This window comes from Anolis carolinensis, chromosome 6 (assembly GCF_035594765.1).
Source record: "Anolis carolinensis isolate JA03-04 chromosome 6, rAnoCar3.1.pri, whole genome shotgun sequence".
NCBI lineage: Eukaryota > Metazoa > Chordata > Lepidosauria > Squamata > Dactyloidae > Anolis > Anolis carolinensis.
The window spans coordinates 61565374-61588367 of record NC_085846.1 but is presented as its reverse complement, the minus strand read 5'-3'; the positions used below and the strand labels follow the sequence as shown (position 1 = coordinate 61588367).

The 22994-nt window shown below is 40.6% G+C and overlaps 1 protein-coding gene and 1 long non-coding RNA gene across 19 annotated transcripts in view; one reads left to right on the top strand and one right to left on the bottom strand.

Moving 5' to 3' along the window:
* Nucleotides 1–22994, top strand: part of arpp21 (cAMP regulated phosphoprotein 21) — a 249253-nt gene that overhangs the window by 150376 nt on the left and 75883 nt on the right. For 17 of the 18 annotated variants that reach the window (XR_010007196.1, XR_010007195.1, XM_062984203.1 and 14 more), the window contains 4 exons: nucleotides 8651–8881; nucleotides 16678–16841; nucleotides 18482–18586; nucleotides 21536–21793. Coding sequence is in view for 16 of the 18 variants with exons in the window: in XM_062984203.1 (XP_062840273.1) it covers nucleotides 8651–8881; nucleotides 16678–16841; nucleotides 18482–18586; nucleotides 21536–21793 (758 nt within the window). In the remaining 2 variants the exon portion in view is untranslated. The remainder of the gene's footprint in view (nucleotides 1–8650; nucleotides 8882–16677; nucleotides 16842–18481; nucleotides 18587–21535; nucleotides 21794–22994) is intronic. The other variant, XM_062984205.1, reaches the window with a different exon arrangement.
* Nucleotides 10144–22994, bottom strand: part of LOC134299948 (uncharacterized) — an 88007-nt gene continuing 75156 nt past the window's right edge. The window contains exon 3 of the long non-coding RNA XR_010007198.1: nucleotides 10144–10302. This is a non-coding gene — a long non-coding RNA (uncharacterized LOC134299948). The remainder of the gene's footprint in view (nucleotides 10303–22994) is intronic.

The window sequence follows — 22994 nt, the reverse complement described above, 5'->3', positions numbered from 1 at the left end:
GCTTGCCAGTGCACTCAGTGTTTCATTGGTCCCTCCTGGTACCAGCTCATCATGTCTGGCCAGACACAGGGGTGGTACGTCCACCTCTGCCAGTCATTGTGAATGGTGAGGAGGAATTTGTTGTGGCTCAGATTTTGGACTCCCGCATTCATTGGCGTCGCCTGCAATACTTGGTGGACTGGGAGGAGTATGGGCCGGAGGAGCGTTCTTGGGAGGACGCTTCCAATGTTCATGCCCCAGAGTTAGTGTTCCAGTTTCACCAGCACTACCCGTGGAAGCCTGGTCCTCTTCCGGGTCATGAGGGGTGTTCTAGGAGGGGGAGTGATGTCAGGGATTCCTCTTCTTCAGAAGAGGAAGGAGAGCAGGAAAGTGTTCATGAATCTGAGGATGAGTTGGAGTCTGAGGAGGAGACTTTGCTAGTACCCTCATTCCAGGAGAGGCAAAAGGAAACAGAGCAGAGACGTCGTTCAGCTAGATTAGCTGCCAGAAATGCAGCTGAGTAATTAGGAACTGCCCTAGCAGCTGTGTGGGGACCCAGGGCTATAAAAGCCGAAGCAGGTGCAGCCAGCTCTTGCTGGCAACAAACTGACTCTAATGCCTTCACTCTCTGAGTGCCTGCTCCAAGTCTGCCTTTAGATTTATGCCTGTTTCTTTGTCTGAAGTAAGACTTCCCGGCTTTCTTTTGCATTATTTCGCTGAGTGTACTGTACTTTATGTTTTGCTGAAGTAAAGCAGTTTTCATTTACTTACCAGTGTCTTAAGGCTGTTCTTGAAAGACAAAGCAGGACACTAGGTGGCAGCCATCGGCTCCCTCCTCTTATAGGGCAGGGATGGCAGTGAGTGGTAGGATGTGTTACTTCTCCCACTCAAATGGAGCACAATCAAAAAAGGCTAGCACTTACCTGAGAGGCCAGAAGCAGAGTAAGGCTAAATACCATGACAATGCCAAACACTGATTTTATCAGCAGATCTTCCATATACAGTTCAAGGAGAGCACATACCTTTTTCTCACACGGAGTGGCACACAGGGGCTATGGAGATAAGTTTATCCTCCCCAAAAGCATTGCAACCACTTTTGGGGGCATGACTGGCTCCGTTCTTGTCCCAATGGCACACAATCACAGTGGACACATGGGTGTTACAAATAGTGGGAAAGGTATATGCTATAGAATTTCTCATGCTACCACATCTTGGTTGGCCACGTTCTAAACTCTATTCCTCAGTGCTCTGGCAGGAAGTTCAGGTATTATTACAGAAGGGAGCTATTGTGCCATTGCGGCCATCAGACATTCCCCATTGTTTTTTCTCTAAATATTTTTGGTACCAAAAAGGCATGGAGACCAGTGACCCATCCTAGACTTAAGTCGACTTAATATTTATGTTAAACCCCAGAGATTTCATATGGTTACATTGTCCACACTGCTTCCCCTGCTAATGAAGGGGAAGCAACCATTGATTTAAAGGATGCATATTTTCATGTCTCAATTTGGCCAGAACACCATCGTTTTCTGTCATTTATGATAGATGAAGCAGCATTTTGTTTTCAGGTGTTACCCTTTGGAAGTAAGACAGAATCCTGGGTGTTCATAAAATGCATGACCATAGTCACAGCCCAACTTTGGCTCAAGGGAATGATGATATTCCCAATGATTGGCTCATGGTGCCCAGCTCTGAAAACTAGCTCTTCTTGCATGTACTCTTCACTCTGTCCTTTTTGCAGGGCTTAAGACTCATTTTCAATTTCAACAAATCCCACCTCCAACCCACACAAAGAATTTCTTTCATTGGGGCAGTACTGGACTCCTTACAACCGAAGGCCTATTTTCCAAAGGACCGGTTCAGTGCACTACGATTAACAGTCCTTTTTGTCATACAGAAACAGTGAATCTCAGCCCAACAGCTGCAGTTGGTTCTAGGACACATAGGCTCCACTATAGCGGTGACTCCTTTCATGAGGTTTCGACTCAGGCCACTCCAATAATGTTTTTAGAAGCATTTGACAGCAAAGCAATGTCCGGACATACCTCACCATCCGCATCCAGTTCGCTGGTCCCTGTGGTGATGGACAAAGTGTTACAACATCTGTACAGGCCTACCATTTCAAACTCCAGAACTGTCCAGAATACTGACGACAGATGCCTCCACCTGGGGAACACATCTGGATAGCCTCACGATCCAGGAGAAGTAGTCAGTCACAGAGGTGGCCCATCATATAAATCTCTTGGAACTTGTAGGAGTCAAGAAAGCACTCAAGAGAATTTGAGCTGTTGCTTTAGGGCACAGTGGTGCAGGTGCTAACAGACAATACCACAGTCACCTGGTGTATAAACAAACACATTCCCTCCAGCTTCTGCAAGTCACAATTTGCATTTGGGGATGTTCATATGCAGGGGGATTTACCTCAGAGGACTGCTCTTACCTGGAGATCCGAACATGCCCTCTTTCCACCAATTTCCTTGCTCACAAGGGTAATATCCAAAGGCTAGTAGTCATGCTGTGGTGGTCCTGATAACCATAATTTGCCATCCTTCTCCATCTTTCCAGGGCGAAGTATGTCCACCTCCATTTCAGGCCTGATCTGTTGACTGTCCAACATAGTCAAGTCCTCCAGTCAGATGTACAGCAACTTCACTGGAAAGTCCAGCCAACCCAATGTCACAGCAGGAGGGGGGAGCATCATTGAGACTCAAAGGCCATCCACCAAGCAATCTTATTATGCCAAGTGGGATCACTTTTTAATTTTCTTCGACACAAGAAAGTTGATCTTCTCATGGCACCAATTTCCATCATCTTTGATTTCTTGGTGTCGCTGACAGATACAGCACTATCTCTATCCATCTTAAAATGATATCTGGCAGCTATTTATACCTATAGGAAGAAAGCTGGTCTGGCATGTTTTTCTGAACCATGGATAAAATTATTTCTATGGGGATATAAAAATCTCTGTCCACCGCTTGCTCCATCGGTGCCTGCATGGAGCCTAGAGATTGTGTTATCAGTCCTCACTTAACCTCCATTTAAACCTTTCACACCTGTCTTGGAATACTACTTTTTCTTTTCTTGTGGCTATTATTCAGCTCAAAGAGCAAGTAAACTTTGTTCACTGCAGGTGGATGAGCCATACACTCGATTCCATAAGGACAAGATGGTCCTCTAGATTGATATTTCTCCCAAAGGTTATCTCTAATTTCCACATATCACAGGACATAATACTGCCTGCTTTTTTCCAGAATCCACCCTCCCCCTTAGAACATTCTTTACATCTGCCACATTTTCGAAGGGCCCTGGATCTCTATGTTCACAGGATGAAGGACCATAGGAAGTTGCCCAGATTATTTTTGAAGTACAGTGAGGATTCCTTGGGGCTTCTGCTCAGAGACTCATTTCCTGGATTGTATCCACTGTCTGGTTGACCTATCAGCTCTCTGGTAGGAAGCCGCCAACTAATGTCAAGGGCCATTCTACATGGGCAATGGGCACATCCACGTCTTTCATGATGTTTGCAGGGCAGCTATTTGGACTATCCCGATTACTTTTGTCATGCATTACAAAGTGGATGCAACTTTCAGGAGAGACACTGCATTTAGAAGAGTGATATTGCTGTCATCAGTGGCATGATGCCCACCATCCAAGGTCAGTTGCTTGCTAGTCTTCCATACATGAAATTTCACAAAGACCACAAAGGAGAAGATTGTGTTGCTTACCTGTAACCATGTTTCTCCGAGTGGTCCTCTGTGAAATTCACACATCTCCACCTATCCTTCCCACTATTGTCATGCCTCTCTTTCTTTGGCTGCCATAGGAAGGGTCCCCCTGGGGGGAGAAGAGCGGTATATAAATAAATAAATAAAATAAACTAATGCTGTAGCCTCTCACACTGGCTATATACCATCTGGGGAATGTGTGTGCTATAGCCTTAAAGCTAAGGAACTTTCTATAAGATTACGAGATTGCTGTGCAGACACAGGAAACTATCACATGAGCGAATTTTACGGAGGACCACTCGAAGAAACATGGTTACAGGTAAACAACCCAGCCTTCTTGGCAAATCCTCAGCATCTTTCTAAATCAGAATAGTATAATGTATTATAATATGGGGAGGTAAATCTTCATGTTTCATTTTGCAGCCAAGAATGAATAATTTTACTGTTTGCCTGTCATTACAAGAAAGTCAACAATTATAAAGTTTTGAAAGACTATTCATTGTTTAGGACCTATTCAATATTTTTAAATGCATGCAAATTTTTGTGGGGAGAGAAAATGACCTATTTTTCAATTATTTTCTACTAATCTTTCTACCACTGTTGTAATGTAATGTTGACTACAAAGTAAGTAAATATTGAATATAATAATTAGAAAATGATGAGAAAGTATCTTTTAAGATGTTCACATTTGAATTTAGTGGTTGTCTGTTGATTTCATTTCCCACTTTTGGAATCTAACTTAAAAGAGAGAGTAATTTTGTTTTTAGATTGTAATGTGAAAAGTGAAATGCTGACTTTGTACATAAGGAATTCAATATTTTCTGTAGACTCCCAGTTTTAAAAAGGTGGCTTATAGAAGAGGAATAATTTTGGGAGTGCAGTATTACACAACTGTGTTCATGACTAACATAGCAAAATGCATGTTGCAGCTACTCTTAGAAATTGTAGGAAAATGTAGAAAAGGGTTAATCTGTTATCCAGATCTGGAAGCAATGTTTACTTAAATTAGATATTGCCTTATTTGATATATAGTATTATTTTTTGTGGTTTAGTATTATATCTAATAATCTTACAGTATACAATTTCCTGGCTATAAATTGATTCTGTGTGGCTAATTATAAATTTAGATGTGTATAACCAAAACCACAATTATATACTCTAGAATTTTGAATTAAGAGGCACAGCATTTTATGTTTTTCATAATCACAGATCTTTTGATAAGGCAAATCTTCCACAAGTTTCAGTATGTTCCTTGTTGTGTTACAAATACTATTAGCAAGTGCTTAATACAAGACTGACAGCAAATTGAGATGATAAATAGAAGAAGATTAATCAGAGCTATATAAATACAGTAGAGCATTTACTTGAACTCCTGCTATCACAGTTCAAATGTAACAAAGAAGGTGAAAAATAATTTTGGCTCTATAGCACCATACACTGGGGAAAAAGTATTTGTATTTTTTTCTCTTCCTACCTAAACACACATATCTAACAAATTATTCCAGGTATTTTGGGTCTATCTTGCCATATAGATATTTTTTCGTTTGGTTTGACATCTTGGAGGAAGTTACTTAAGCTTCAGTAACAGATTCCTCTCCAAGATTGTGAGTATCAGTATTCATGCGTTCTACTATCAGGGCTAATTCTTTGAGACTATCTGTAGTAGGTTTGGCTAAAAGTATTGGTGGCTACACAATGATTTGTGTGGACATGGGTGATTACCTACCTCCCACCACAAAACCCAAAAACAACAAACACTTTGTGTTGGGATAAAAAAAGACTCAACTTGTTTATTGATTACAAATGAGAAATAAAATTAGCAAATATGCATGGGTCCTGAATCAGGAATCAGACAGCCCGTTGCGGACTGATACCACATAACCATGCCGGGGGGTGCAGCTGTCTTCCTGCACCAATACTGCTGCACCCCCGCTAAGCCACCAAATGCTCCCCCCTCCGATGGGATCTTATTCCTCCTACTTAGAAGGAATCAAAGACAAAGAATAAATATGCTTAAATTCATAACATCACACAGGGCAAACACCGTAGATTGAAACTCTCAGTACTGAGCTCTGTATCAATCACTTGAACATGTACGTGGAATGACTTGATAGAGATGGACAGGCCAAAATTTTATAATTTGAGATGAATTGCATATCTAGGAAAAGTGGAGACCAGAGTGCTTTTCAGAAACACATATTTATTAGGGTAGAAATAGAGGTAATTTTCCCATTATATTAAATGTTCTCATTTGACACTTTTGTATAATTTGATACAGTTTTGAAATTTTCTGTGGTTTACAGACATGATATTATATATTCTTAAGTTATTAAACCACAACTTCATTCTTAAATAATGCTGGACCCTGAAAAGGCATTCTTGCTTAATAGTGGGAATACAACTTTCATCATTATCATAATCAACAACAATAGTGCAATGGTTTTATCCCTCTCATGCTTCCTAGCGACACATATGAAAGCCTATTCTGCCTCTGATGTTGGAGATAATACACAGCCAATATGATCAGTTGCTAATTATATTCTTACTTTCATTAATTCATTTTTAAAACTGTCAGGGTAGACAGCCAGTACTACATTTATTTAGTAGCATGTACTCTCCCCTCACCATTACCCCATCACAAGAGCTGCCTTTCAGCAAGAAGGGAAACTGGATGTCTCCAAAGTAGTGGATACTTTGGACACATTGAATTGGATATTCAACCATTGTTGATTTCAAGACATCTGTATTAAATTCAATTAAGTCCATAAAAGAACTTGTAATAAAGAAAATAGACACTTTGAACATGGCAAAGCAACATCTGACAAAGCATTGCTGAAAACAGAAAGCTGAATTAGAATTGTATCTCATATACCAGGTATATTTTATCCTTATATGACATATTGTAGCAGAGGGAAGAACTATTCACTGTAGTAGTTTTCCCTTTAGCATACATCACTGTTTGCCATGTGGTACATTCACATTCAAATAATATTATCTCTGTCAGAAAGTAGATCGTGGAACATTAAATTCTATCTCATATGAAAAAGATTCATATTTCAGTGTCCCAGTCAAATTCAGTTCTGTGCAGATAATTTTATTATTTATTTGCAAACATTTAAAAACTGAACCCACATAGTACCAGGGTAGCAACAACAAAATGCATAATCTAACAGAAATACCAAATAAAATTTGAAAAGCAAAATCAGCCAGTTGAATTGTCCTTTGATCTTGCACTCTAACAGTGGCACCATTCTCACTATACATTAATTAAGCTGCCATCACTTATCCAGACATATTAAGGGTATCAAAAGCTGCTGAAAAGTCAAGAGGATGGACCAATAGGGTGCACAAAATGGAGCTAAAACAATCTGCTTCTTTTCAAAGCATTTGGAACTAAGCCTTTTTTGTGGATCCATACAGCAGAGTTATACCAGTGTGAACCCATTTTACGTACCATGATTCTATTCTATGGAATTTTGGGATTTGCAGTTTGGGGAGATCCTCCAAATTCTCTCATGCTAGAGTATTAAATTAAAACAAAGAATTCCGAGCACCACACCCCAAACTGCAAATCCCTAAATTATAAGGGATGGTGACAATAGTCGCTTGTGGTACATTGTCTACTTCTTTTCTTTTCTTTTTTCTTTCTTCTTTCACAAGCTGTCACTATGCATTAAGATTTGGGACTTTCAGACCTTATTCCATGTTGAGGAAGCCTGAGAGAAGCAGCTTCAAGTCTGCTTTCTCTGCTCAGAGGGGAAAATCCCAGTGCAGCCTCTGCATAGCACCTACCATTCTTTTGAACAGACATTTGAACAGACTTGTGTATAAGTTGTTCCAGCATTTTGGGGTCCATTTTAACTAAAATCTTTTACTTATACATGAGTATATAAATGGTACATCTGAAAAAGCTAACAATAAAAACGAAATTTTAAACCAACCAGTTGTACTCACTTAAGTCTGATTAATCAAGCAATGTAACTGATAGATGTTTGCTGCCCTAATTATAATGCAAATTAAGTCTGTTATTGGACATGTTTAACCTGAGCATATTTGTATGTGAATTGAATGGATAGAACATGATTAGCCTAAATACCTGAAGGAATGTCATAAAAAATGTGGAGTGACCTTGTTTCTGCCACTCCAGAGACTACAACATGAACCAGTGGATTCAAACTACAAATTACAATAGGAGATTAGATTTAAACATGAGGGAGAGCTTCTTTACTGTAAGAATTATTCAACAATACAACAGACAGCTTTAGGGGCCAGGGTGCACTCATTCTTTGAAGACTTTTAAAGAGAGGTTGGCATGAGTCTCTTTCAGAAGTGTTGTAGTTGTGTCTTTCTAGATGACAGGAAGTTGGACTAAATTGCCCTCACGGCACCTTCCAATTGCCCCTTTCCATGAATTATGAAATCGTACAGATAAAGGGGTGCAAATCTGAATTGCTAGTCCATCAAAGATGGAGGGGTGGGGGAATGACCGGGAACCAAACCCCAGTGGATTTTAGGGTCAACTAAAAGTTGATTAATTATTTCATTGCAAGGATTAGAACAAATTTTCTAATAAATAATAGTACTGAATTACCTTTGAAAGTTCCCAAACTCTGTTTAGTCACTGAGAGTTAGTTCTTATTTATTTAAATTTTCATTCTGGGTGAGAAGATGGTCTTTGCCATATATGTCTCTTCCACTTTCCCACAGTTCAATAGTGCATTGGAGTAAGGTAAGAACTTACATTGTTTCCTTCCCATATCCATGGATCCCAGCAGACTTTGAATCTGTAGATGTTAGCACTGCACAAATTCACCTAGTTTTGCTTTCATTAAGATGTGCATGTATGTGTGAATGTCTAAAAAAACCCTATTTAGGTACAAGTTGTCCACAATGTGACTAAACATAGGTTCAATGTCTACAACAGATGGTCTAACTTTCTTTTGTAGGTTCGGAGTCTTCCAGCAGTGCTGGGTCCTCAGGATCTCTCTCACGAACACATCAGCCTGTCCAAAGTGCATCCATTGTCCCTGGAGTAACAGCCACCTCGTCAAGCAGTGTGTCCTATACAGAAAATGGGATAGGTGGTCAGGTAGTACCAAGCAACACCAGCTATATCATACTTCCACTTGAAGCTGCAGGGATACCACCAGGAAGTATTCTGCTCAATCCACATACAGGTTAGGCTAAAAGTAATTTTTAGTTTTTAACAGCCCATTTACAATTATCTTTATTAAAACAAAAATTATTGTTTTCAAAAGGAAATTTTTCTAGAGGGAAACTAATGAAATGCCCATGTCTTGTATTCAGGGTCTACTAATGCAGACTTGCTGCTGTTGTTGCTTTTAAACATATCCTTGCTTTAAACCCAATTAGCCTTAAAAATATAAAATTACAAAATCAGTAACAGCAAATAAAAGAATGAAATGTATGTGCTCACAGGCACACAAAAACCATCACCGCCAAGGAAAATAAATGCAGTTCTCAGGTCAAAAGAGTTAATCAGTGAAAAAATCCCTATCAAGCTGGGCTCTGTGTAGAACATCCGCCTCTTATAATAGTAAAATAGTAAAAGCTCTAAACCAAAGAAGAATTCAAACAAATAGCCAACTCCTGTAGGGAAAAGGTTCGCAAGGCTAAAGCGCAAAATGAGCTCAGGCTTGCCAGAGACATTAAAAACAATAAAAAGGGGTTCTTTGCTTACGACGGTAGGAAAAGGAAGAACAAGGAGGCAATAGGGCCTCTGCGAGGAGAAGATGGGGAAATTTTGACAGGTGATAGGGAAAAGGCAGAACTATTCAATGCCTTCTTTGCCTCAGTCTTCTCACAAAAAGAAAGCCAGTCTCAACCTCAGCAACATGGAGTGGATGAAGGATTGGGGGAAATCCAACCCCAAATCGGGAAAGAAGTTGTCCAACTACACCCAAGAGTATTGAAGGAACTAGCAGAAATTATTTCGGAACTACTAGCAATCATTTTTTAGAGTTCTTGGAGAACGGGAGAAGTCCCAGCAGATTGGAGGAGGGCGAATGTGGTCCCTATCTTCAAGAAGGGAAAAAAGGACGACCCAAACAATTACCGTCCGGTTAGCCTCACGTCGATACCAGGCAAAATTCTGGAAAAGATAATTAAGGAAGTGGTCTGCAAACACTTAGAAACAAATGCGATCATTGCTAATAGTCAACACGGATTTACCAAAAACAAATCATGCCAGACTAATCTGATCTCTCTCTCTCTCTTTTTTTTTTTTTTGATAAAGTTACAAGCTGGGTAGATGCGGGGAACGCCGTGGATGTAGCGTACCTGGATTTCAGTAAAGCCTTCGACAAGGTCCCCCATGACCTTCTGGCAAACAAGTTAGTCAAATGTGGGCTAGGTAAAACTACGGTTAGGTGGATCTGTAATTGGTTAAGCGAACAAACCCAAAGGGTGCTCACCAATGCGTCGTCTTCATCTTGGAAAGAAGTCACAAGTGGAGTGCTGCAGGGTTCCATCCTGGGCCCGGTTCTGTTCAACATCTTTATTAACGACTTAGACGAAGGGTTAGAAGGCACAATCATCAAGTTTGCAGATGACACCAAATTGGGAGGGATAGCTAACACTGCAGAAGACAGGAGCAGAATTCAAAACAATCTTAACAGATTAGAGAGATGGGACGAAACTAACAAAATGAAGTTCAACAGGGACAAATGCAAGATACTTCACTTCGGCAGAAAAAATGGAATGCAAAGATACAGAATGGGGGATGCCTGGCTCGACAACAGTACATGTGAAAAAGATCTAGGAGTCCTTGTGGACAACAAGTTAAACATGGGCCTACAATGTGATGCGGCGGCGAAAAAAAGCCAACGGAATTCTGACCTGCATAAATAGGTGTATAGTGTCTAGATCCAGGGAAGTCATGCTACCCCTCTATTCTACCTTGGTCAGGCCACACCTGGAATATGTGTCCAATTCAGGGCACTGCAGTTGAAAGGAGATGTTGACAAGCTGGAAAGTGTCCAGAGGAGGGCAACTAAAATGATCAAGGGTCTGGAGACCAACCCTATGAGGGCTTGAAGAGCTGGGTATGTTTACCCTGCAGAAGAGAAGGCTGAGAGGAGACATGATAGCCATATACAAATATGTGAGGGGAAGTCATAGGGAGGAGGGAGCAAGCTTGTTTTCTGCTGCCCTGGAGACTAGGACGCAGAACAATGGCTTCAAACTACAGGAAAGGAGATTCCACCTGAACATCAGGAAGAACTTCCTCACTGTGAGGGACTGTGGTGGAGGCTCCTTCTTTGGAGGCTTTTAAGCAGAGGCTGGATGGCCATCTATCAGGAGTGCTTTGAATGAGATTTTCCTGCTTCTTGCAGGGGGTTGGACTGGATGGCCCATGAGGTCTCTTCCAATGATTTTATGATTCTAACATGCTTTGTTATGATTTTTTGCTAGGTATCCCAGGAACCGTTAATGGGTGTACATGCTGAGACTTTCTTTACTAGAAATCCTTTATCCCCTCTAAGATTTCAAAGTGAGGAATCAGTGATAATTAAACCTAGCAGAATAGATGTTTACATAACATAGATTCAAAACCCTTGTGCCGGAAGGACTGCAGTTCGAATCTGGGGAGCGGGTGCGTTCCCATCTGTCAGCTCTAGCTTCCCATGCGAGGACATGAGAGAAACCTCCCACAGGATGGTAAAACATCCGGGCATCTCATGGGCAACGTCCTTGCAGACGGCCAATTATCTCACACCAGAAGTTACTTGCAGTTTCTCACGTTGCTCTTGACACAAAAAACCCTGAATTTCTTGTGGGAATTTCTTTTGTTGAGAGAGAAATTAGGGACCATCCAGACATGGCCCATATCCTGGGCCCTGTCCACACTTTTACTCCAGTACACTTCTGGTAAAAGAGAATTAATGTTTAGACAAAGCAGGAAAACCTTGCTGTATCCCAAATTAATTAGATAGCCCATTAGATCCAGGCCTTTCTGAAAGGCCTAGGTTTAATGGGCTATGGGGCCTGAGAGGACAGACTACTGAGTAGTCCTTGGACTACCCAGGGGCCTATCCACACACCCATATGGCACCTCCTGAGCACCTGGAACCCAAATATGTCAGATGGAGCCCACCCCCTTACAACCCCCCCGCCCCCAAATAATTAAGAACTTACCGAGCTGCTATTAGACCTTGCAGCACACTTCCTGGAATGTACAAATTATGTGCTAGGAAGCTGGGGTTGGGGGGACATGAGTACTTCCCCCCCCCCTTGATCTCCTCTCGTATAATTGGTACATTCCAGGAAGTGTGTCGTGATGTCTAATGGCAGCCCAGTAACTTCTTAACTATTTTAGGGTTGGGGGGGGGGGGGGGTTGGAGTTGCTGGAGTGGTATGTTTCCCACTGGGAAATCCTGTTTTTAACCTGCATTGCAGCAGGTTTTTAAAACTCTTCGCCGTGGGTTAAAGTGTTCAAAAGGCTGCATAAGTAGAAAGTAGAAAGTAATGTCTACTATACATGTGTTTCTCTACCTGTGGCTTTGTATTCTTCCTACAAATCCCAAAGAGAACATATATAAATGTATCAAGGTCACTTTACAATCCCCCAATACATAGATGGCAGCTGCTTGTGGATTGCCATCAAGTGGAGGGGAGATTATTCTCATGAAGAGAATATTGTGCTTCTGTTCCTTAGTATGAACATTAATAGAATACTAAATGATAGCTGTAATTTCCATTTCACTCTAGCAATCCCTTCAGTGGTGAAATTTAACATCATTCACCATGGCCGCTAACAGACTAAAAAGCTACATGGAAACTTAAAGCATTTTTTGTCGGCTCAGTGGCAGACAATGGGTAAATGGATTTAAATTTTACATTAAGAACCATTTGGTTTATACATTAAGAGGTTATTGGAATGCAGATATTATCTGAAGGAAGATCAGCATGGGTCACGGACAACAATATTGTAAGCTCTCAGGAAAGGAAAAAGTTTCTGATGATATTGAATTACTATTTGATGGCTTCAGCTAAAGCCCAATTAAATTTATACATTTAAGTTATTTAGATTGCAGTCCTATGGTACCTGCTTGAAAAGCAGTTCTATTAAACCCTGTAGACATGAGTAAATATGAGTAATATTTCACTGTTGGCCCAATTAGACAACTAAACTACTTACTTACTTACTTACTTAGGCGATCCCTTGTAGCTCGAGGACGATTGTCTTCCATCTCTGGTGTCTTGGTGTCTCTGGTGTCCTCCCGCAGTGAGGACATCGGTTTCCAGGTGGAAAGCGGTCTCGGTAAGGATTGGCTTGACGGACCTTCCTCTTGGCACGTTTCTCCCTTAAGCCCTCCATTCGTGCCTCTTCGAACTCCACAGCACTGCTGGTCACAGCTGATCTCCAATTAGAGCGCTCAAGGGCCAGGGTTTCCCAGTTCTCAGTGTCTATGCCACAGTTTTTAAGGTTGGCTTTAAGCCCATCTTTGAATCTCTTTTCCTGCCCACCAACATTACGTTTCCCGTTCTTGAGTTTGGAGTAGAGTAGCTGCTTTGGAAGACGGTGATTGGGCATTCGGACAATGTGGCCAGTCCAGCGAAATTGATGGCGTAGGAGCATCGCTTCAGTGCTGGTGGTCTTTGCTTCTTCCAGCACGCTGACATTTGTCCGCCTGTCTTCCCAAGAGATTTGCAGGATTTTTCTGAGGCAACGCTGATGGAAACGCTCCAGGAGTTTGGTGTGACATCTGTAGATCGTCCACGTTTCGCAGGCGTAGAGCAGGGTTGGGAGGACAATGGCTTTGTAAACAAGCACCTTGGTATTTCTACGGATGTCCCGGTCATCAAACACTCTCTGCTTCATTCTGAAAAATGTTGCACTCGCAGAGCTCAGGCGGTGTTGTATTTCAGTGTCGATGTTGACTTTTGTGGAGAGGTGGCTGCCAAGGTAGCGGAAATGGTCAACGTTTTCTAATGTGACGCCTTTAAGCTGTATTCCTGGCATTGCAGAGGGATTAGCTGGTGCCTGTTGGAAGAGCACTTTGGTTTTCTCGATGTTCAATGAGAGGCCGAGCTTCTCGTATGCTTCTGCGAAGGTGTTTAGAGTGGCTTGTAGGTCTTCTTCTGAATGCGCACAGACTACGTTGTCATCAGCATATTGGAGTTCTATAACAGATGTTGTGGTGACCTTGGATTTGGCTCGCAGTCTGCTGAGGTTAAATAGCTTGCCATCTGTGCGATAGATGATTTCCACACCGGTGGGAAGCTTCCCATCAACAAGGTGAAGTATCATAGCGATGAAGATGGAAAATAAGATAGGGGCAATAACACACCCCTGCTTGACACCTGATTCCACCTTAAATGGGTCACTTTGGGAGCCGTTGCTGCCCAAGACTGTTGCCATCATGTCATCATGGAGGAGCCGCAGGATGTTCACAAATTTGTCAGGGCACCCGATTTTTTGGAGGATGGTCCAGAGAGCGCTGCGATTCACTGTGTTGAATGCCTTTGCAAGGTCAATGAATGCCATGTACGGAGGTTGGTTTTGTTCCCTGCATTTTTCTTGGAGCTGTCGTGCAGTGAAGATCATGTCCACTGTTCCTCTGGAGGGACGGAAGCCATTCTGGGATTCTGGGAGGGTGTCTTCTGAGACAGGGAGAAGGCGGTTTGCAAGGATTCTTGTGAGGATTTTCCCAGCGGAGGTTAGAAGGGAGATACCGCGATAGTTCCCGCAGTCTGTTCTGTCCCCTTTCTTGAAAAGGGTGATGATGGTGGCATCTTTGAAGTCTGCTGGGATTTTCTCGGTCATCCACACCTTTTCAATGAGCTGGTGGAGTTGTTGTATCAGCTCAGGTCCACCCGCTTTGAAGATTTCAGCAGGAATCCCATCAGGTCCTCTGGCTTTGTTGTTTTTTGTTGGCTGATGGCATTGCTAACTTCTTCCAAACTAGGCAGTGCTGCAAGCTCATCCCTGGTTTGTTGTTGCGGGATTTGTGAGAGGGTCTCTTTGGCCATATTGGAGCTGCGATTCAGCAGGTTCTGGTAGTGCTCTTTTCAACGTAGTGCAATTGATGTTTTGTCCTTCAGAATTTTGGTTCCATCTGATGAGCGTAGAGGCTGTATGCCATGGTTTCTTGGTCCGTAAATGATCTTTGTGGCTTTGAAAAATCCCTGAGCATCATGGGTATCTGCAAAGTGTTGGATTTCTTCAGCCTTCTTTGTCCACCAGATGTTCTTGAGTTCTCTGGTTCTTCTTTGGACCTCAGCTTTTGCACTGGCATAGATCTTTTTCTTGGCAGCACAGTTGGTGTCTCTCTGCCATGTTTGGAAGGCTTTCCTTTTGTTATCAATTAGCTGTTGGATCTCTTTGTCGTTGTCATCAAACCAGTCTTGATGTTTCTTAGTTTGGTATCCAATGGTTTCTTTGCAGGCTTCCATGATGTCTTGAGCTTGTTTTTCTGGTGGAAGAGCATCTTGGTGATGACAAGGTTGTGCTCTCCGCATTTGGTGAGAAGCAAGATGCCATTCGAGTTGCTGTTTCTGACCCCGTCTTTTCCTATGATCCCTGGCCACAGTTTGGAGTCCCGTCCGACTCTAGCATTAAAGTCCCCCAGGATGATGATTTTGTCCTTCTTAGGTATCTCCGATAGGATGGTGTCCAGCTGACGATAAAAATTTTCTTGAGGTAGAATGACTGAGTCCATATCCACCGCCCATGTGCCAGTCTGTGACTAGGGGCTTCCAGATGTCACAGTCCTGCCCCCGTCGCCACTCGCTGATCGCCATGGGACTTTTGTAGGTTTGTTTTTATTTTGTTGGAAGAAGCCTGTGCGTGATTTTTTTTAATGTGTGGAGTTTGGTGCTCGTCCGGTCAACACACAGTCTTCACAGAGTGCGGTTCCAGCAGTGGTGTGGTTAACACAACGAGAGTGGCTTCTCAGTCTGTTGCAGCCTTCTTCCGCCTTCACAGCCGTTGTAACATGTACCATGTTATCCTCCGCCTGCTCCGCCGTTGAGGTCTTTGGGTCTTCAGATTGTGCTTGGTCTGGAACCTCCCCTGCGGCCACTTCTGGGAGTGCATGACTCCAGTGGTTGTGCCCGCAGGTTCATCGGCACATGCAAGCCCCCTCACCACGACAAGGTGACAATCCATCACAGCAGACAGGAGACATTTTTCTAATAATATTTGTATTAAAAAAGAAATAAGAATCAGGAAATTTCAATTAAGATTCTTACAAGTATGCCTTCTATTTCTATTTTGTATACCAGAAAAACTAGTGAAAATAATCTCTTTTCTCCCTGGGCACTTAACAATTCAAAGCTTGAAATAAGTTTATATTCCTAATTTGCTTGTGACTGTATAAAGTTTAGTTCAGACAGGACTCAAATCTGTGCTGAAGTGGGTTTAAATAATCTGCTTCCATGCAAGTTTCAGTCCCCACACCCCCCCCCCCCAAAAGGGCAATTCCCGGAGGGGGGGTGTGGCTACATGCCACCCCGATTAAAATCAGGATGGCCTGCAGCCATCTTGAAGCCCCACGATTTCCCCCTAAAAGTTAAGTGAATGGTACCTGGCTTTCCTCCTCACACTATCCTAGCACAAGGAAATGATGCTGGAGGAGATGTGAAGGGCGAGAAGGAAACTCTCCAGGAGCCCAAAAGGTGTGAGATGGTAATGAAGATGCACCTCTGGGAGGGCCGGATCTAATGGGGTATCAAATTAATTCAGAACAAACCGAATTCGTTTTTATTGTATGTGTTGTTTGGTCGCCTCCGGTAAAAAGAGACAGGTCCTGGTTTTGGGGCCTGTCTGGATGTGTCCTTAGTTGAAACTGATTGCTTCAGATGTTTTTCCTTTTGGCTACTTATATGTTAAGGGGAAATATTAGCTAATGATTATGAAAGAGATGTTAAGAGCCCAGGAGCAAAGACAAAGATACTGGTTGCTGTATAATGTACTCTATAAAAGTACATGATAATCTAATTTTTCCAGGTCAACCATTTGTAAACCCTGACGGTACACCTGCAATATACAATCCACCCAGCACCCAAAAAACTATTAGAAGTCAGATAGTTGGACAGTCTCAGCAACTGCCTTCCTCCCAGCAGCCTGTGCAGCAGCCACAGCAACAAGTTACAAGTCACCTTGTCACACAGGTAAGGATACTGAAATAGCAACAGGTATTTCCTACATGCCCATTAATAGGATTGAAATCCCATTTGAGATAATTGGAATTATTTAGAAACATTAGTGTGGCATTGTAAAGGATAATGTGATGGAACCCCTGGCCATAGCTGTCTTACCAAAATGACCTTGTCTAGAAGCAGTGGTTGTAGTTGCCATAATTTGCGCTATAAGACAGCCTACAAACTTCTCAGCTAGGTTTGTTCCACCATCCATATGTCTCCTGCATGGGTAGATAAAAGTTCTTAGAATCAGCTTCTTTATAGGTATTCCTCCCACCAAAGCAAGCAGGTATTTCATAGTACAGTTAAGTATACATACGTCTTGTTAAAAATGACATTTTCATGTTCCAGTGAGAAGATTCTCAAACTGCTTCCATCTGAAAAATGTTTACATATTTCTAAATAAGGATATGCAGAAATTTTGTTATAAGGAAAGACAAGAATTACATCAAGTCCATCCATGTTTCCTGCTCCCCACCTACACCCCCAACGCTGTAATGTCTGAAGCTTCTAATTCATGAAGTCTGTTTTTCCTGCTGTAACTCATGAAGCCACAATTGACAGACTCTCTTCTTTTATGTAATGCTAAATAATGCTAAAGATATCAGAGCTTATCATAAGCTTATAGAGAAAAATTAGTTAAAAATCTCTCTTCTCTCCAGATAAGACAGCGCTAGGAAAAGTTCTTTTTAAACTACGACACCCAGAATCTCAGAGGATTTGGGAAAAATTGTCCAGATTGTTATAACTAACATCAGTAGCATTATTCAGTTCCAATGTCAACAATGCCTAAGGCAGTCTACTTCCCATGTGTTTGTCTATATACTGAGTAAACAGTCAGAGGGAAATAGAAATTGTGGAAACAGTGTTAATTGCATTGTCTGCATAATGAAATGAGACCTTTTACTTAATTTATTTACACTTTCCTGCAAATGAACTCAACATTTATTGACTCTTGGTTATTTTTATGACAACATTGTGCACAAGATTCTTTCATTTAATCTGATTTTTCTGTGTAGTTCTCAATATTATTAAATATTAGGTCTTAATTCTCATGCAGGAAAATCCATCCAATTTTAGATCATTTTCTCTTATTCTAAAACATCCTCTGAACCCATTGAAAGACAAACTATATATCCTATCATCAAGCAAGCAAATAGATAAATAATTGGTAAGATTGCCATTCTGAATTACATCTAAATAAGAGTAATTATGTCTCTTTTTCCATAAACACAATTGTAAGACTTGCTTTACCACTAAATAAATGATACATTAATCCCTTGTCAGCCTAACTGTTCATACTTCAATATCATTTAAATACTCCTGGAATATCACACCAATTGTATAATATTTGAGAACAAGTGCTGAATTTTTAATTTTTATAATATTTTTTTTTTCTGTTGGGGAGATGGGGCCGGGTTCATTTTGCTATTGAATTCAACAAGATTAGAATTGCATTATATACTTGGCTTTGACCAATTGTGCCATATGTTGGGTGAACTGTGTTATGTCATCTAGAATTCCAGGTCATTGTTTTGACCATAGCTCAAATTAAGCAATGACAATAATTGAATCTCATTAGTTCTCCTCCCTTTCCTTTTATGCTTCAGCCTGTTCAAACTCTACAGCCCTCCTCACAATCCATGCAGTATCCAACAGTTTCCTATCCTCCTCAGCATCTCTTGGCAGTGTCTCCAACACAGCAGTTTCCTGTGGTACTATTGATTTTTATTATTTTTTATGTGGATTGATTATATTGTCTGAGCTTGCTTTTATTTGGGGCTATTGCTATCCAGAGAAACATAAATACCATAAATCTTTTGCCTTACTGACTAGTCCTGGAAGTGATGTCACTTAGAGCCATGCAGTCTGGCCAAAAACAATTTCTGAAAGTGGTATAGGATTTCCAACCGTGCATGTTCATGTACCTTTCCCTAGTTAAGAATTAATAAAGCATTTTATTGATGTTGCATGCAAAATCTATTTTACTTTACCTGCATTTAAAGTGTCTAACTCCATTTGTATTGTTTATAATTTTGCTTCCTTTTTTAAAAATACCATTTGAAATGTTTTGTGTTTTTCTAGAAGTTTGAGTCCAATTGCATGTTTCATCAAAGTTTCTGCTCCAGATATCTTAGCACAAAAGACAATTGCATTGATTTTATGACTTTTTAAAAAAGATATATAGAGAGAAATAAAAAGGAATAGTAAATATATTTTGCAACAAGAAAGGAATGCCTACATGTCTTGTTTCAAGCCTTATAGTGCAGAGTCAGGTGATGCATCACCATGGCTTCATATGTAGCTCTAATAAGATGTTTAATCTACTGGACCAAAAGAGCCCCATTATTATAGATGTGGCCAAACCTGCCATAATAGGCTTCTTCCTCATACAATAAAAAGAGATAGTTGTAGGAGAAGCTGACAGATGACAGAGTAGAACTAACAATTCCCTATCAGTTACCATCATGGACTTTGTATAAAGAATCAAGGAACTTGTTATAGGGAAGCAGCCCCATCCCTTTGGCCTTTTAAAAGAAGGGAGATTTTGCCATATCAGGAGAAAGCAGGCTTCTATTGGGCTCACTGTCTGAGATACAGGAGTGATGAGGTGAACTTAGGTCATCCCAGGGAGCTGAAGCTCAGGGCACTTGAGTGACTCCAGCAAGTCTCGGGTCAGAATATCTGAAAACATTTGAAAAGAGTGATATTAAATAAGGAAAGTGTCAGTAAACTGTAACAGGGAGAACCCTAGCATGTGAAAACCTTTGTATATCAGGACTTATGTGTGCAAATGTATGTGGGGGTTCTGCACAGAAAAAAGGATTTTGTACATAGGAAAGAACGATTTCTATAAAGAAAGCAAACTTTTGCCACAAGAAAAAATTGGCACAAGTGATGTGTTCATAGTACAGTTCAGAGATTATGTATTCTCCAACAGTAGAGTCTTATAGACCCATGCAGCATGACTTTGGCTGGTTTCTGCTGGAGATGGTAGTAGAGATTGCCACTTCATTTGTTTCCAGTACTTTCCCATCTCTTCTGTGATTGGATTAGACAGCCAAATAGACTTTGGCATTTTCTTACTTTCAGTTTAGTACTAGCCAAGCATTCGGATCAAGAAGTAGCCACCTCTGAGCTAGGCTAGGCTAGCTAGGCTCAGAGGAGAAGATAAGAAAAAGTTGAGACAATATTTATTTATTTTATTTATTTCCAACATTTATATCCCGCCCTTCTCACCCGAAGGGACTCAGGGGGGCGTACAAAATTGGCAACAATTTGATGCCTATATTAAAATAGAAAGAGCAATGTGAATGCCATATGATAAAAATCCATTTGCTTTTGGAATAGAAGATATTGTAGATGGAACTCCTTCATATGAGAGAATATGTATAACAACCCCTCCCCCCTCTTTACACCCCCGGTGATACAATAGACTCAATAGACAATTAATTTACTAACATAACTCTGTGTCCAACATATATTTTTCTACTATCTCCCATCCTTTTTTTCTCTTCCTATTCTTCCCTTTCCTTTATGTCATAAAACTGTGAAAATGAAATAAAAAACTTGTAAAAAGAAGAAGAAGAAGAAGAAGAAGAAGAAGAAGAAGAAGAAGAAGAAGAAGCAGCAGCAGCAGCAGCAGCAGCAGCAGCAGCAGCAGCAGCAGCAGCAGCCACCACCAAATGATTGAATGGACGGAAGAAACATTAAGGCAGTAAAAAGTTCACATGAACATAGGAACCTCTACATGAAAGTCAAAGTTTGTCATGCAACGTAGAGATCATAATTATTACTGATTACACTTTAATATAGGATGAGATGTATTTCCCTCCCCCTGCCCCTGGCCTACACTGTTGCTTTTCCCTCATTTGCTAACTTTGAATGACATTCCAAAACATCACATTTTTGCTAGTCCTTGAAAACAAGAGGAGAACTGAATAACCCTTTAAGGTTTCACTCTGAAGTGAAAAGTACTACCTCAATTGAAATGTTTCACACAAATGTGTTTTGCAGGGAAAAGTTATTTCAATTTTATCTCTTTATGGGCAATCCAGATTAACATATTTTTCTAGAAATGTCTATTGCCATTAAAAGATTTTAGCCTTATTTGTAGCCTTATTGAGAACTGTTAGAAATGGTGTTGATGAGAAAATTATATAAATGTATATCTTGCCTGTATGAATAATCATGCTTTTCCTGAATGGCAGAGAGTTAAACTGGAAGGCCCGTATGGTCACTTTGAATCTTGTGATTCTATGAATCCGTTAATTTGCGTTATTTTATGGAGAAGATGGAGGTAAAAGTCTAAATACGTATTCTTTGCTGACACTGAAGAAATGATAATACATGTAAACAATAGATTAGATTAGACAACATCTATCTGTTGAAGATCTATGAATAATTGTGCTTGTAAAAAACTTTTGGATCTTTGAGATGGTGAAAATGCTACTTTTGTCTTCAGATATATGAGCAGAATTATATTTCTTAGGATTTTTATCATCACTTCCAGGACTGGGCTTGTTTGCTTATTTTGCCCATTTTATTGCATGTTTATGTGTCAAAATGTACTGTCTCTTGCTTCTTATGTGTGCTTTTTTAAACCCATTTTTTGTTTTCCAAATATCCATTCTGATAATTTTGAATTGACTTTTGCCTCACAGCGAGATGACATGACAACACAGTTTAGCCAGATGAGTTTAAGTCGTCAGTCATCAGGAGACAACTCAGATTCACCCTCTGGTCCTGTCTACCCATCATCTATTATACAGCAGTCCTCACAGACTGGTTACGTCATGGCATCTCCCAGCCAGCAGCTCCCCCCAGGAAGCTTTACAAGTTCAGGACCACCAGTAGCCCAACAAGTGCTTCAGCCCCCGCCTCCACCACAAGGTTATGTACAGCAGCTGCCGTCTGCTCAGGTAAGTGTATATTTCTGAATGTTTCCTCCCTTATCCTTACACATTTATTTGTATTAGCTTTGCAGGGCTTCGGTAACATAGGCATTAGGGGAATGATAACCAAGGATCATATTCAGAAATACATGACTACTGAATACATAGACATTTCATATAGAATCACAGAATAGTAGAGTTGAAAGAGACCATATGGACCATCTAATCCAACCCCCGCCATGCAGAAAAAGCACAAAGTACCCCTGACAGATGTCCATCCAGCCTGCAACTGCAACTACAGGTATATAAAATAGATGTGTTCCTGGGCGTTGCTTATTTAATAAATTGACCAAACAAGAGGAAGGCAGATGGTGGATTCACATGAAGAAGCAAGTCAGTTGTATAGATAATTTATCTTGTCTTCTTTGAATTAAACAAGTTTCCTGGCCCATTCAAGTGCAAGTCATCACTCATTGAGTATAGCATTTATAATGACTTCCATGTATGACATGAGTAATCACTGATTGATCACTGAAAATTGAATTATCTTTCTGGAAGACACATTCAGCTGAATGATGAGCTGGGGATATACGTATACTGATGTATGAAGGTTCATACAGATGCCCTTTTGAATCTAATGCTTTCAATTCCCAATTGTGCATCAAGATGTATCTCGATGGTGTTATTCATTTGGAAGGAGCTGAACAGTACATCTTTGGTTCCTGTTTTTCTTGTGTGGAGTCATACTTGGCACATTGCCTCTAGTAGAAATAGTAGCAGGGAATCATATTGAATTGAGTTGAACATCTAGGATGGATCTATGTTGGATACTGGCTTCCTAAAACTGATTAGGTTTTACTGTTTGCATATATCCCAGTCTGCCTCTTGGATAGCCCCACAGAATATGGAGAGTGGTTATTGACAAAATGCTAACTCTTTCACATATGGGTTGTAATGAAGAGCTAAATTCTAAAATATTAGTAGAGAAAACTACAATTGAAGAGTATCCCATTACTTTGAAATATTATAGTCCATCTGTCTCTCATTTATTTTTTCACTCTTTTTTTGCTTCATTCCTCCATCTTTATTTTGAATTATTGAGATCAATAGATAGATATCAAAAATACCAATTCCTTCCCTGATTTTGTTTGTGTTGATTTTAATTATCATGTCAGAAGTGAATTAAGGATACTGCTATAATGTATTTAAAAACATGAAGTTAAACATT